A 14,232-nucleotide genomic window follows, 5' to 3' on the forward strand; every position below is an offset into this window, starting at 1 on the left:
TAAGGTGTGAGCAGTGGCGGCTCATCGGGGGAGGCAGGGAGGGCACCGCTTCCCCATAATTTTGAGGTGAAAAAATGGGAGGAGGACGTTTTAATGTTTATAAAATTCACAATTCATTTCAGTTCATGTCTCAGAATATGTATTTTTTGTTTGAAATTTCACAGTTGTAATATCATAACGTGAAAGCGCAGCTTTTCTATCGTGAATTTGCCAAATCTGCTGATGTAATTATAAACACTAGGTGATGGAGAAGGGTAGGGGGACTCCCGGGGAAAAAATAAAAAACAAAAAAACTCATCATGGTTAAAAAAAAAAAAAAACAAAAAAAAAAACAACAACATTGCCAATCACCATCAGGTTTTCTCTTTCAGCGCTGAGGAGTGTTGAGAAAAGAAAACCAAGTACTTATGATGAATAGCGATATTGAATATTTACTTCATCATAGAGATGTAAATTACGTGATGTGAATTAGTTTGAACATCTACCGCTGCACTGATAATGTACCAAGTACTTATGATGAATAGCGATATTGAATATTTACTTGCCAACAGATTTACCAAGCTGTCATTCAAACAGTATATATACAAATTTAAAATAAAGGTAGCTGATATAGGCTACAGCAGTCAGCTTAATTAAATGGTGCAACAGGCAGCTCTCTTTTAACACAGACTTTTAAGAAGGGATGGATATTTGTGTCAAGTGATAGGCCAGGTAAGTAAAATTATATTATCTTGCTGTATGTGTGTCGTTTTCTTTATGTTTTCTGAATACAAGCAACCAAAAAAGCCATTTTAAAGTGGTTAAGGGTTTTTTCAGGGTTGGAGCTAAACTCTGCAGAAAAGTGGCCCTCCAGGATCGACCGTTCCCCACCCCTGGTGTACACCACTCAGATGACTCTTCACAAAACACTGCTGAATGTACCAATAAGAAACAGTGGAAATGCCTGAAAAAGCCTTTTAATTGCAGTCTGAGCTTTCTGTATTTGAACATAAATAGGAGACAGTTACATCTCTGGCATGTAGACAGTGCCTTTTCAGTAAATCAAAAGCACCTGTCCATCTACCACAAAAGAATAACACAAAAGCCCAACTAAGTACAATTATTCCATATATAACCATTTTTTAGTTGACATGATTTCAGTAGAAGATTATGACTCCCACTCAATACAGTATCCACGTGTGAATTATTACAGTTCTTAATGAGACATGGAATGATAGTAACAATTAACAGGCCTGAAAGAAAAACAAGAGACCAACTGTCCACTGTAACATCTCTGGGTGTTGCTGAGATAAATATGTGATGTCTATTAATGATAAAAGTTGGCTCAAGAGTAATTGATTTAATGGCAAACAAACTAGTGAGAGCAATTAGTTTGTTCACCTACCGTGGTAAACATAATAACACCTGGTTTGGAAAATGTTGTTCTTTTTTATTTAAAAATAAAAATAAAAATAAACCCACACTGTATACCATTCTGTCCCCTCCATTAATATGAGTCTATTTAAATGATACAGCAAATCAACATTTTTTGAACCCAAAGTCAAATAAACACTTTGTTTCTGGGCCCCTCCTGATTCAGGAAATACAGACCCAATAATGCTCATTACAGGACAGAGGCATAGAAGTCCTTCTAAAAGGAGAGACAAAAGAAGGAGAAACTTCAGTCCTGTGCGTCTCTCTCTGATGAGGTCACTTGTGAGGTCACAGGGTCATGTGCTTCTCTGGTGCCTGCTTATGGGCCAGGTAGAGAAAAAGGATGCTGGAGAGAGCACTGACCAGGAAGATCACGTCAAACCAGCGGTGGTAGAAGTTAAACTGCAGTTCTCCCAGTACCTCCGTCACTATAGTGCGGTATTCTAAAGGCATGCTCATCCGCATCAGGAGCACAGACGACACAAAATACATCCCCTACAAACAGACAGCAGAGAGAGAGATGTCATACCATTTTGTTGGTGGAAATGGGAATCAAAAACAGTTATTATTCAGAATTGGCTGATCTTTTTTAATCAAAACATGAACCAAATGATTTTTATGACATCTGATTCTGTTAATGGTTCTGGAACATACAGTATTGTGAAATGAATTCAGAATTAGAACTGAAAAAGTTCCTTTATGACTCCTGTCTCTGGAGACTATAATACTATGTCATATATTTAATGAGAAATATTAATTCTAATATAATATTACACTCATTTTGACACTAGATTAAAAAAAAAGTATTAAAGTTATCCATTATTTCTGCTGAACACTGAACTGTTTTTACACTACCGTTCATAAATCTTTATTTTTAAAAAAATTATAACAATCTCAAAATAACTAAATCTGTAAAAATAAAAACAGTAATATTGTAAAATTTAATAAAAACTGAAATAACTGTTTTCTATTTGAAAATAAGTTAAACTGTAATTTATTCCTATGATGGCAAATCGAAATTTTCAACATCATTACTCCATTCTTCTGCTGATTTGCTGCTAAAATACTTATAATTATTATTATTATTATTATTATTATTATTATCATTATTATTATTATTATTATCATCAATGCTGAAAACAGTTCAGCTTAATATTTTTTTATGGAAACCATGAGACTTTTTTTTCAGGATTCTTTGATGAACAAAGAAAAGCATTCATTTGAAATCGAAATCTTTTGCAAGATTATAAATGTCTGTACTGTCATTTCTAATAAATTTAATGCAACCTTGATTAATAAAAAGTGTTAATTTCTTTCAAAAATAAATAAATATAAAAATATATATCTTACTGAGCCCAAACTTTTAAATGTGTGTGAAATGTATGATTTTTTTTTTTATTGACTATGACGGCCCAACTTTTGCTGATATATGGATGTCTTAAATTAACGTTTAATTAAAAGCAATTCTTCTAAAATGTCTCACCATGATCTGAGCCAGGACGAGCACAATGACATTGGAGGACTTGCTGCTGGAGATGGCGTAGAAAAACTGTGAACAAAAAATAAAGAGATACCAAACCAAAACTGTTTTTTATGAGCTTTAAACATCATTATTGCTTCTCAGAAACTGAATTTGGGCAAGACAATGTTGCAGTTGCTCAAGGAAACCTTCTTCTACAATGGTTGAACTAACACACCCATGCACACCAACAGTAATATGTGACCGTTTCCCCTTAAGTGATAAGACTGAATGAGAAAAAAAAAAAAAAAAAAAAAACGTTCACCCTTTATTACCTTGGTGAGTGTGATTAAAAGGCCTCGTATTGACGTGACTATGATGATTCCCACCAGGATAAAAGAAATGTGCTGAGACCAGAACTTGACCTGTGGGAAAACAAAGGTTTAAGTTCTGCTGCACATAAATTGCGAGGCTTTATCCCTTAGAAAGGGATGAGTAGCATTTGCACTTATCAGTAGTGAGCAAGAATGAAGCCGGATCCAGATTACATGTTTAAGAGGCTGAATCATTACCTCCTCATGGGGAAAGATTAAACCGTCATTTAACAGGCTGGGGAACAATTAACTGCCAACCAAAGCAGTAAATGTCAGCTGACACAGCACACACAATCACAGCATGCATATACAACCACAGTCAGGAGTTTAAAGTCTATTACAGTAGATACACAACAATTACATGCACGAGTGTGGACTAACTAATGTAATCAGACAACGCAGTGCTAACATCTGATTAAATAAGTAAACAAACAACTGGTATCTGGTATTGTCCTGCTGTGACAACGCAGTGCTAACATCTGATTTATATATATATAATATATATATATATTCACTATATATATATATCTATATATATATATATATATATATATATATATATATATAGGCCAATAGGGGGCATAGAAAGCAACCCCACACACCTGCTTTTATGCAGGGAGGTGCCACTTGCCCATAAAATAGTTTTTTTTCTAAAGTTTGGTGCCAGTAAGATTTAAATGATGATAGAATTTTACTTTTTGGGTGAACTATTCCTTTAAACAGTATTTTTTTTTTTTATTTTAATAATTTTAAAAGAGTTTAAATCAGTAAAAAACACTAATATAACTCAAAAGAATTATAATACAGATATAAAAAGAGTAAAAGTTAAAAATAAAATAAAATGAACTCAAAACGGAGAATTTTAAAAGAGATTTAGTCAGCCAAAATGTATAAAGCAGCTTAAGCTGACGATAACATACATCAAACTGAATGCCGAGATAATTGACTGTGATCTCGATTCCTCTTGTCACTGGGTCATTCTTCCCCACACGGTCAAACACTATGTTTATAGTGGCCTACAAAGAATACATTAGAGTATGTCACTGATTAAGACACATTTTTACAATAATACATGGCAAACAAAATGAGCAAAAACAATTCATACCATGAATATTTTCCACACACAGTAGATGGAGAAGAAATAGCCTAAGAAGTTGAAGTATTTCCCTTGAAATGTTTTTGAGTACTCTATGCGTTCCTTGGGGTACAGAGATATAAGATCATTATTGTATTTATAATACTTACTTTTATTTCTATAAAGGATTTCCACACATTTTGCGTGATTACTAGATATTTTAAAGCCAAAAAAAATTTCTAGATATTTTAAAGCCAAAAAAAAGGCTACATTAACTACATTTGCTTACTTCCAGGTTTTACATGAGCATGGTATCTCTGTATATAGAAACAAAACTAATCATCATTTCAAAATTTATTTTGTTAAATACCTTGGTGGCTTGTAGGTCGACGGTCTCCAGGAAAAGCTGTCTACTGAGTTCCTCCAGAGCATCCACTTCCTGCTGGATCACAAAAAGATCTGCAGTGCCAAAGTTAAGAAACAAACAACCCTCAGAAGATCCACAAGTCACAGCAGCAATCAAACTTTAAGCCTGTGGTCCTAAACTAGTGCATCACAATCCCCCGAAAATTAGTGCTCTCAGCCTCGAAAACAATAAACAATATTACTAAAAGAAAATACAACCCAGACTACATTAAATATGGATTTGTAGTCAGTTAAAAACCATTTCAAAGTCTGATTTCATTAAATATATTATTTGCTTTTGTAGAATCTGGAAACTGAACCAAAACCAAGTGAGAAGCATTGTTTTTAGCCAGCTGGTTAATAGCGTTCCATTTAGGCATCTTAGGCTAATTTTACAGTAAAGGGTTAACCAATCCATTTAACATGCACATGCTCACATATACACACATTATTTACTGCCCATTAGATACTGTTTTAAATTAAAATGCTGTGGCAGTCCTCCAGGGCCGAACAGGGGTTAAGTTCTTTGTTTACACACTTGGAGCACAATGGTGATGAAATGTGATCTCAGTAACTCTCCAGTTGCTAAATGAGACTACTGTAAATTACTAACTCAGTTCCTGCACTATTAACCTGTTGCCTGCCTCCAATCAACTGGCTCATTAAGGATACTCTCACTGCCTGATGGTGAGGAGGTCACACTCTTGATCATCCCCCAGAATCCCGTCTGTTTATTCTGCTCCTCTCCACGCTGGTACATTTGCCTTCTTGTCATGGCAATCCTACAAATATTAAAAAGTTCTTAAAAAGGAAAATCTTGTTCTGTTATGACAAAATTAAAGAAAACACTACATTGGGTTAATATACCATCCATAAATGTAGGGTCAGAATTTTTTTTTTCAACATAATAAGGATAACGTGACAATGAAGACTGGATTTAATAGCTGCTGTAAAATCCGCATTACCAACACATGAATAAATAACATTTTCAAATATATGAATAGAGAAAACCGTTATTTGAAATTGTAATAATATTTCACAGTATTATTGTGTTTACTGTATTTTTCATGATCAAATAAACACAGCCTCTGTGAACAAAAGAGACTACTTTCCAAAATAAAATAATAACTTTTGAACAGTAACGTGTCTAAATAGAGTGATTTATTTCTGTTAATATTTTATTTTACATGTAAAATATAAATTAATAGTACATTAAATATACAACAGGCATTTTGAGTCTTGTGTAAATAAATAAATAGAAATTCCTGTGATCTTGTGACTGGATCCCTCTCTTTATACTGCTTGCTTACCTTTTCTTTTTACTGACAATCATGTCCATAGTCTGGAGAAGTCTTCTCTCAACACCCACGACACCACTATCGTATCACACTACTAACAAAAAAAACCAAACAAATGCCCAGTATCTTACATATACAATATAAACACAATACAACACGCTCGTCTCTGTTATTGTATGTGTCTAGGAGCACAGATACCTCAGGAAATATGACATGTATGTGTAAGGACAGTTCACAGCACCAAAGCCAGACAGCAGAGCCATCAGTGTGACCCCAATGACCCCCACACGACTGATCAGCTGCTCTATGGACAGAATGCCTGAGAATACAAGAAAAAAAAGATACACATCTACATATCAGGCTGCAAGGCTGCAAGGCAATAAGGCATATTATTATTATTATTTCAATATGTTTACTTTATTAATGCACATTTCTGGTCTTAATGTGCTTGAAGGTGCACATTAATCTAAACATAACAAATGATTGTTCTTAAAAATCTACTAATTTGCATACACCAGTCAATTATTTATTTATTTTTTGTTAAATATTATGTTACATTCATAAATGCATAGACAGAAATGTTTCATGTTGACAGTGCCTACCATGTTTTGGACTGAGTATAGGGAAAGGATCGCCCAGTTTCCAGAAGAAATACATGAACGTGAACCAGACCACGCATGAAAAAAGCAACCGTTGTCTCTGCACTAGAAAAGAGCAAATTTAAAGGAATTCTAACTCACCCAAAAATAAAAACTAGTTGAAAATGTACTCAATCTGACGGCACCCATTCACTGCAGAGGCTCTATTTGTGAGCAAGTGATAATGCTAAATTTCTTCAAAACTGTTCAAATGAAAAAAATAAAAATAAACAATGGATGGTCTGAAGGAGAGTATATACATTTTCATCAGATTTTGATTTTTGGGTGAACTATTCCTTTTGACAAACAAATGGAAAAGCTACAGAATGCACAGAGAGAACAAAATCTACTTACATAATCGTATATTACTGACCACAAAGTAGCCAATGTAGAACGGCACCACAAAGATTAGAACTAGTAATATAACATACAAATTCAGCTTCCAGTGGAAATATCTGGACCTGTTTAGAAACAAACAGCATGTGAGCATCTGATCTACAGTTCTCATCATCCAATAGTTGTACATCAAGAATACTTACGTGCTGCTTAATACACCGAGGATCTCAAAGATAATGAGCTCAAACATAGTGCAAGAAAAGGCAAATGTGACGGAGAAGACCACCTGCACAACATACTGTCGAACCTGGGGAGGAATAGAGACAGACCTGCATGATAAACACTGAAAGTCAACAAGACTGGTCTAAATCGACACTCTTATGCACGATACCTCATAATCTTTAAACAACTGCCTCATGAAAAACAGCCACCCGAACCCAAAAAACAGCACCTGTGGATGGAAATCATGTCAGTGAGTGTATGAATGTGTTGCAATATTCACAAAACATAAACCAATCACCTTTAAAACACCTTCAGATTGGACACAAGATTTTGAAATATTCACGTGGAGAAGATCCACTCCCATAGAGCTCTAATCAACTGTTTGTTTATTTTTTATAATAATTATAATACACACACAGACACACACACACACACACAGAGAGAGAGAGAGACAGTCAGGCAGACAGCTTTTACATGATTTAATTGCTTTTTATAATTCAAACCATTTAATCTAGGTAACATGTTGTTCACTGTACAAAGAATTTAGTATTTGTGTTAGTGTTGTAGCGAATATGCTTTTTTTATATATATATAATGAAAGAGAGATGACACAAACCACAAAAAAAAACATGATCACTGAATCCAACAAGAAATACATAATATCGCGTGTAGTATGGGATTTATACACAGAAAAATGACAAACGTGCTCTCAGCTCATTATGTTGAAAACGCTCTGTTAATATAGAGAAACAAACATTGAACAGAACAAGAATCCGACTGAGCTGTCAAGCTGCCGACGTCATGACATGTTTTCCGGCGCACAGTAATGCCATCATCAACTGGTTCATAATTCGACCGCTAGAGGGCGCCACCGTCTCAAAAATTATTAAAGACTTTTTGACCCGAGATGTTTATTATTAGTAGTAGTATTGTTGTTGTTGCTGCTGCTGCTGTTGGTTATAAATAATAATAATCAGAAATAATTAATTAATTTATTTATTTACAAATGCTTTGCCAATGCACTATCATTAGAGAGAGAGAGAGACACATAAAATGAGAGAGAGAGAGAGAGAGCATGCATTATGGTGTGTGATTGAGGCCAGGGGCTGGGTGTTTCATTATTAAGACGGAAAGTCTCATCAGACTGAAGCGACATATGGGACAGAGAGCATGGGAGTCTTGGCTAAATCTCATCCTGTGGAAGCTGTTACCACACATCAGTCCCAGCGGCATAGTCCCCAACAGATTACACTTCCGTTAAGCCTGTGGTGTTATTTTAATAACATATAAACATCAAAACATTGCTTACATCATTTGCAGTTTCTTTGCATCATTATGTTTAGTTACAAGTCAAAATTCTATTAAAAACGTGGTGTTGCCTATTTTTGCATATTGATAGGCCTTTTTATATAATTACAGGAATTGTTTGTTATAGAGAGCAACATTATTAAACTGTGATCAAATGAAGTTTTTTACAGTTGTTATAAAACATATTTCTCAATAGTTATGTCAGATTTTTCAAAACCCTTAATGCAGTGCTCCTCACTAAGCCTCAGCTTGGCACAGATGTAAAGTTCACGTCAAAATTACATGAAAACTACAAATACGCTTACAAGTCTCAAATGAAGTCATTTTTCCCATAACACTAGCAAAGGTTGTCACTTTGTCACAGTTTGCATAATAGCCTGTTTTTAGCGATCTAATAAGCAACTAACAACAGAGTATTATATGTTTTCTTTTATAAACAAGAACGGCTGCTCTCTGCTGTTAGAATCCAGTGTAGTATATGGTACACGGTCCTTGTTTACATTATGGTGCAAAATTATTCCTAAGATGTCCCCTTACTTTAGATTGTTAAAGAAAATGAAAGACCACCTATAAATCTAATTGTTTTGATAGTATTTAATTTTTTTAGATCTGGAATAAATTTCAGTATTACAGAAATATAGTAGGCTATTATAGAAAATAGTACTATGGAAGTCAATGGGGGCCAGAAACTGTTTGGTTACTAACAGTCTTCAAAATATCTTCTTTTATGTTCATCACAGTTTTGGAACACTTTGAGGGTGAGAGTAATGATTGACAGAGTTTTTCATTTTTAGGTGAACTATCCTTTTATTTTTAATATTTTTGAGAAACATGCCCCAATTGGTTTGTAGGTACATACAGTTTTGATGGTGGTTGTGTTAAAAATATTTAATTAGTTAATGTATATTAAAAAGATATAGTCACTGAATGCATGATAAACTGATCCACAGTTTTAAGTCCATATAGACTGCTGTTTGTGCTTACTGTGTGAAGAGTTTTGAAAAAGCTATCTAAAATGGCTCCTGGTGATTGTAAAAGAAAAAAAAATAAAACTTATATTGTAGCGCTTTACTTGTATTGTGTGTCAAAGTTATCTAAAAAAAAACTTTTAGTAAAAACGTGTGAAAAGTTGACCTAGAAAATAATGTGAGATCCTGTGAGCTTCAAAAAGCAGCTTCTGTGCAATAAAAACCTGTTTCCTGAAGCAAAACCCGTTGAAAGCAGCTGTTTTTCCTCCATCACTCTCTTTGTTTTAGCCAGCTGGTTAATAGCTGCCCATTTAGGCATCTTTAGGCTAATTTTTACAGTAAAGGGTTAAACCAATTCTATTTAACATGCACATGCTCACATATACACACATTATTTACTGTACCATTTAGATACGTTTTAAATTAAAAATGCTTGTGGCAGTCATCCAGGGCCGAACAGGGGTTAAGTTCTTGTGTTCAGCACACTTCGCGCAACAATGGTGATGAAATTGTGGATCTCAGTAACTCTCCAGGTGCTAAAGAGACTACTTGTAACATTACTACAACTCAGTTCCTGCACCTATTAACCTGCTGCCTCCAATCAACTGGCTTCAGTAAGGTATACTCTCACTGCCTGATGGTGAGGAGGTCACACTCTTGATCATCCCCAGAATCCCGTCTGTTATCGGGATACTCTCTCCTACGATGGTAACATTTGCCTTCTTGTCATGGACAATCTTACAAATATAAATAACGTTTCTTAAAAAGAAAAATCTTGTTCTGTTATGACAAACATTAAAGAAAACACTTACTTTAAGGTTGAATATACCATACATAAATGTAGAGTTCAGAATTTTTTTGTAAACACAAGGTTTTCAACCTAATAAGATAATGTCGACGCTGAAGACTGGATTTAATAGCTGCTGTAAAATCAGCATTACCAACACAGAATAAACTAAACATTTTCAAATACTATGAATAGAGAAAACCGTTAATTTGAAATTGTAAATAATATTTCACAAGTATTTTTGTGTTTACTGTTTTTTTCATGATCAAAATAAACACAGCCCTGGTGAACAAAGAGACTACTGTTCCAAAATAAAATATTAACTTTTGAACAGGTAACGTGTCTAAATTAGAGTGATTTATTTCGTAAATATTTTATTTTTAAAAATATTAAATATTAAATATTTTTATTTTAATAGTAAAACATTAAATATACAACAGGCATTTTGAGTCTTGTGTAAATAAATAAATAGAAAATTCCTGTGATTGGACTCCCTCACTTTATACTGCTTGCTTACCTTTTCTTTTTACTGACAATCATGTCCATAGTCTGGAGAAGTCTTCTCTCCAGGGCCAGGATATCACTGTCGGTCACATTTCTGAGCAAATAAACCAAACAAATGCCCAGTATCTTACATATACAATATAAACACAATACAACACGCTCGTCTCTGTTATTGTATGTTTCTAAGAGCACAGACATACCTGCAGAAATATGACATGTATGGGTAAGGACAGTTCACAGCCATGCACCAAAAGCCAGACAGCAGAGCCATCAGTGTGACCCCAATGACCCCCACCACGACTAATCACGCGTGCTCTATGGACAGAAATTGCCTGAGAACACAATAAAAAAGATACACATCTACATATCAGGCGGCAAGGCATTAGGCATATTATTATTATTTCAATATATTTATTAATATATTATTAATGCACATTTCCTCTCTTAATGTGCTTGAAGGTGCACATTAATCTAATATAAAAAAATGACTTGTTCTTAAAAATCTACTAATTTCAAACACGAGTACAATAATGTATTTGATTTTTTGTTAAATATTATGTTACATTCATAAATGCATAGATAGAAAAGTTTTCATGTTGACAGTGCCTACCAGTTTTTGGACTAAGTAATAGGAAAAGGATCGCCCAGTTTCCAGAAGAAAATACATGAACGTGAACCGAGACCACGCATGAAAAAAGCAACCTTTGGTCTACTGCACTAGAAAAGAGCACATTTAAAGGAATGATAACTCACCCAAAAATAAAAAACTAGTTGAAAATGTACTCAATCTGACGGCACCCATTCCCTGCAGAGGCTCTATTGTGAGCAAGTGATAATGCCTTAATTTCTCAAAACTGTTCAAATGAAAAGAAAAAAAATAAACAATGCATGTCTGAAGGAGAGTATATACATTTTCAGCGATTTGATTTTGGGGGTGAAACCCTATTTCTTTGACAAACAAAATGGAAAAACTACAGAATGCACAGAGAGAACAAATCTACTTTACTAATCGTATATTACTGGACCACAAAGTAAGCCAATGTAAACGGCAACCACAAAGATTAGAACTAGTAAATATAACATACAAAAAAAACATCTTCCAGTGAAAATTAAGGGAATTCCTGGACCTGTTGTAGAAACAAACAGCAATGTGAGCATCTGATTCTACAGTTCTCATCCATCCATAGTTGTACATCAAAGAATATCTTACGTGCTGCTAATAATCACCGAGGATCTCAAAGATAAGAGCTCAAACATAGTGCAAAAACGAGGCGAATGGAGACGGGAGAAAAGACCACCCTGGCACAACGTACTGTCGAACCTGGGGAGAATTGAGACAGACCTGCATGATAAAACACTGAAAGTCAACAAGGACTGGTCCCTAAATCTACCTCTTATGCACGATACCTCATAAATCGTTTAAACAACTGCTCCTCATGAAACAACAGCCCCCCGAACCCAAAAACAGCACCTGTGGATGGAATCATGTCAGTGAGTGATGAATGTGTTGCAATATCCCACAAAACATAAACCAATCACCTTTTAAAACACCTTGCAGATTGGCACACAAGATTTGAAATATTCCCGTGGAGAAGATCCACTCCCATAGAGCTCTAATCAACTGTTTGTTTATTTTTTATAATTAATTATTAATACACACACAGACACACACACACACACACACAGAGAGAGAGAACAGAGACGTCAGGCAGGACAGCTTTTACATATTTAATTGCGGTTTATAATTCAAAGCCCTTTAATCTAGGCAACATGGTTGTTCACTGTACAAAGAATTTTAGTATTTGTGTTAGTGTTGTAGCGAATATGCTTTTTTTATATATATATAATGAAAGAGAGATGAGACTTACCTGAGAAGTGAACATGATCACTGAATCTACTAAGAAAGACATGGTGTCGCGTGTAGTATGGGATTTATACACAGAAAAATGACAAACGTGCTCTCAGCTCATTATGTTGAAAACGCTCCTGTTAATATAGAGAAAGAAACATTGAACAGAACAAGAATCCGACTGAGCTGTCAAGCTGCCGACGTCATGACATTGTTTTCCGCGCACAGTAATGCCATCATCAACTGGTTCATATTCGACCGCTAGAGGCGCCACCGTCTCAAAAATTATTAAAGACTTTTGACCCGAGAGGTGTTATTATTAAGAGTAGGTTGCTGTTGCTGGACTTGTCTTTGTCTCTTCTATTTAAATAATAATAATATCAGAAATAATTAACTAATTAAGGTAATTGATTTATTTACAAATGCTTTGCCAATGCACTGAGAAGAGAGAGTGCAGAGAGAGAGAGTAGAGAGGAGCGAGAGAGAGAGAGCATGCATTATGGTGTGTGATTGAGGCCAGGGGCTGGTGTTTCATTATTAAGACAGGAAAGTCTCATCAGAGGTGAAGTGACATATGGGACAGAGAGCATGGGAGTCTTGGCTAAATCTCATCCTGTGGAAGCTGTTACCACACACCAGTCCCAGCGGCATAGTCCCCAACAGATTACACTTCCGTTTCAGCCTGTGGTGTTATTTTAATAACATTCATAACCAATCAAAACAGTGCTTACATCATTTGCAGTTTCTTTGCATCATTATGTTTAGTTACAAGTCAAAATTCTATTAAAACGTGGTGTAGCCTATTTTTGCATATTGATAGGCCTTTTTATATAATTACAGGAATTGTTTATAATATAAAGCAACATAATCAAAAAAACATAAAACTGAGACTTTGAAGTTTTTTATGCTATAAAACATATTTCTCAATAGTTATGTCAGATTTTTCAAAACCCTTAATGCAGTGCTCCTCACTAACCCTCAGCTTGGCACAGATGTAAAGTTCACGTCAAAATTACATGACAACTACAAATACGCTTACAAGTCTCAAATGAAGTAATTTTTCCCATAACACTAGCAAAGGTTGTCACTTTGTCACAGTTTGCATAATAGCCTGTTTTTAGCGATCTAATAAGCAACTAACAACAGAGTATTATATGTTTTCTTTTATAAACAAGAACGGCTGCTCTCGGCTGTAAAAAATCCAGTGTAGTATATGTTACACGGTCCTTGTTTACATTATGGTGCAAAATTATTCCTAAGATGTCCCCTTACTTTACATCATAAAGAAAATAAAAGACGGGGGAAGTCCTGGCCTAATGGTTAGAGAGTCAGACTCCCAATCGAAGGGTTGTGAGTTCGAGTCTCGGGCCGGCAGGAAACAGGGTGGGGGGGGAGTGCATGTACAGTTATCTCTCCACCTTAATACCATGAATTAGGTGCCCTTGAGCAAGGCATCGAACCCCCAACTGCTCCCTGGGCGCCGCAGCATAAAATGGCTGCCCCCTGCTCCGGGTGTGTGTTCATGGGGTGTGTGTGTGTCACTGCTCTGTGTGTGGTGCACTTTGGATGGGTTAAATGCAGAGCACGAATTCTGAG

General features: G+C 35.2%; 1 protein-coding gene across 1 annotated transcript; it reads right to left on the reverse strand.

The window, feature by feature from the left end:
• Positions 1-940: 940 nt before the first annotated feature.
• LOC109053761 (Golgi pH regulator-like) lies at positions 941-12,840 on the reverse strand. Its single transcript, XM_042763379.1, is given in 14 exon segments — positions 941-1,908; positions 2,897-2,962; positions 3,208-3,297; positions 4,167-4,262; positions 4,352-4,444; positions 4,692-4,780; positions 5,399-5,508; positions 6,037-6,115; positions 6,215-6,343; positions 6,627-6,728; positions 7,017-7,123; positions 7,202-7,305; positions 7,390-7,449; positions 12,656-12,840. Coding segments are annotated over 14 exon segments (1,374 nt in total). The 5' UTR covers positions 12,698-12,840; the 3' UTR covers positions 941-1,701.
• Between the last annotated feature and the right edge of the window lie 1,392 nt (positions 12,841-14,232).

The sequence above is a fragment of the Cyprinus carpio genome, chromosome A9, assembly GCF_018340385.1.
Source record: "Cyprinus carpio isolate SPL01 chromosome A9, ASM1834038v1, whole genome shotgun sequence".
NCBI classification, from domain to species: Eukaryota; Metazoa; Chordata; class Actinopteri; order Cypriniformes; family Cyprinidae; genus Cyprinus; species Cyprinus carpio.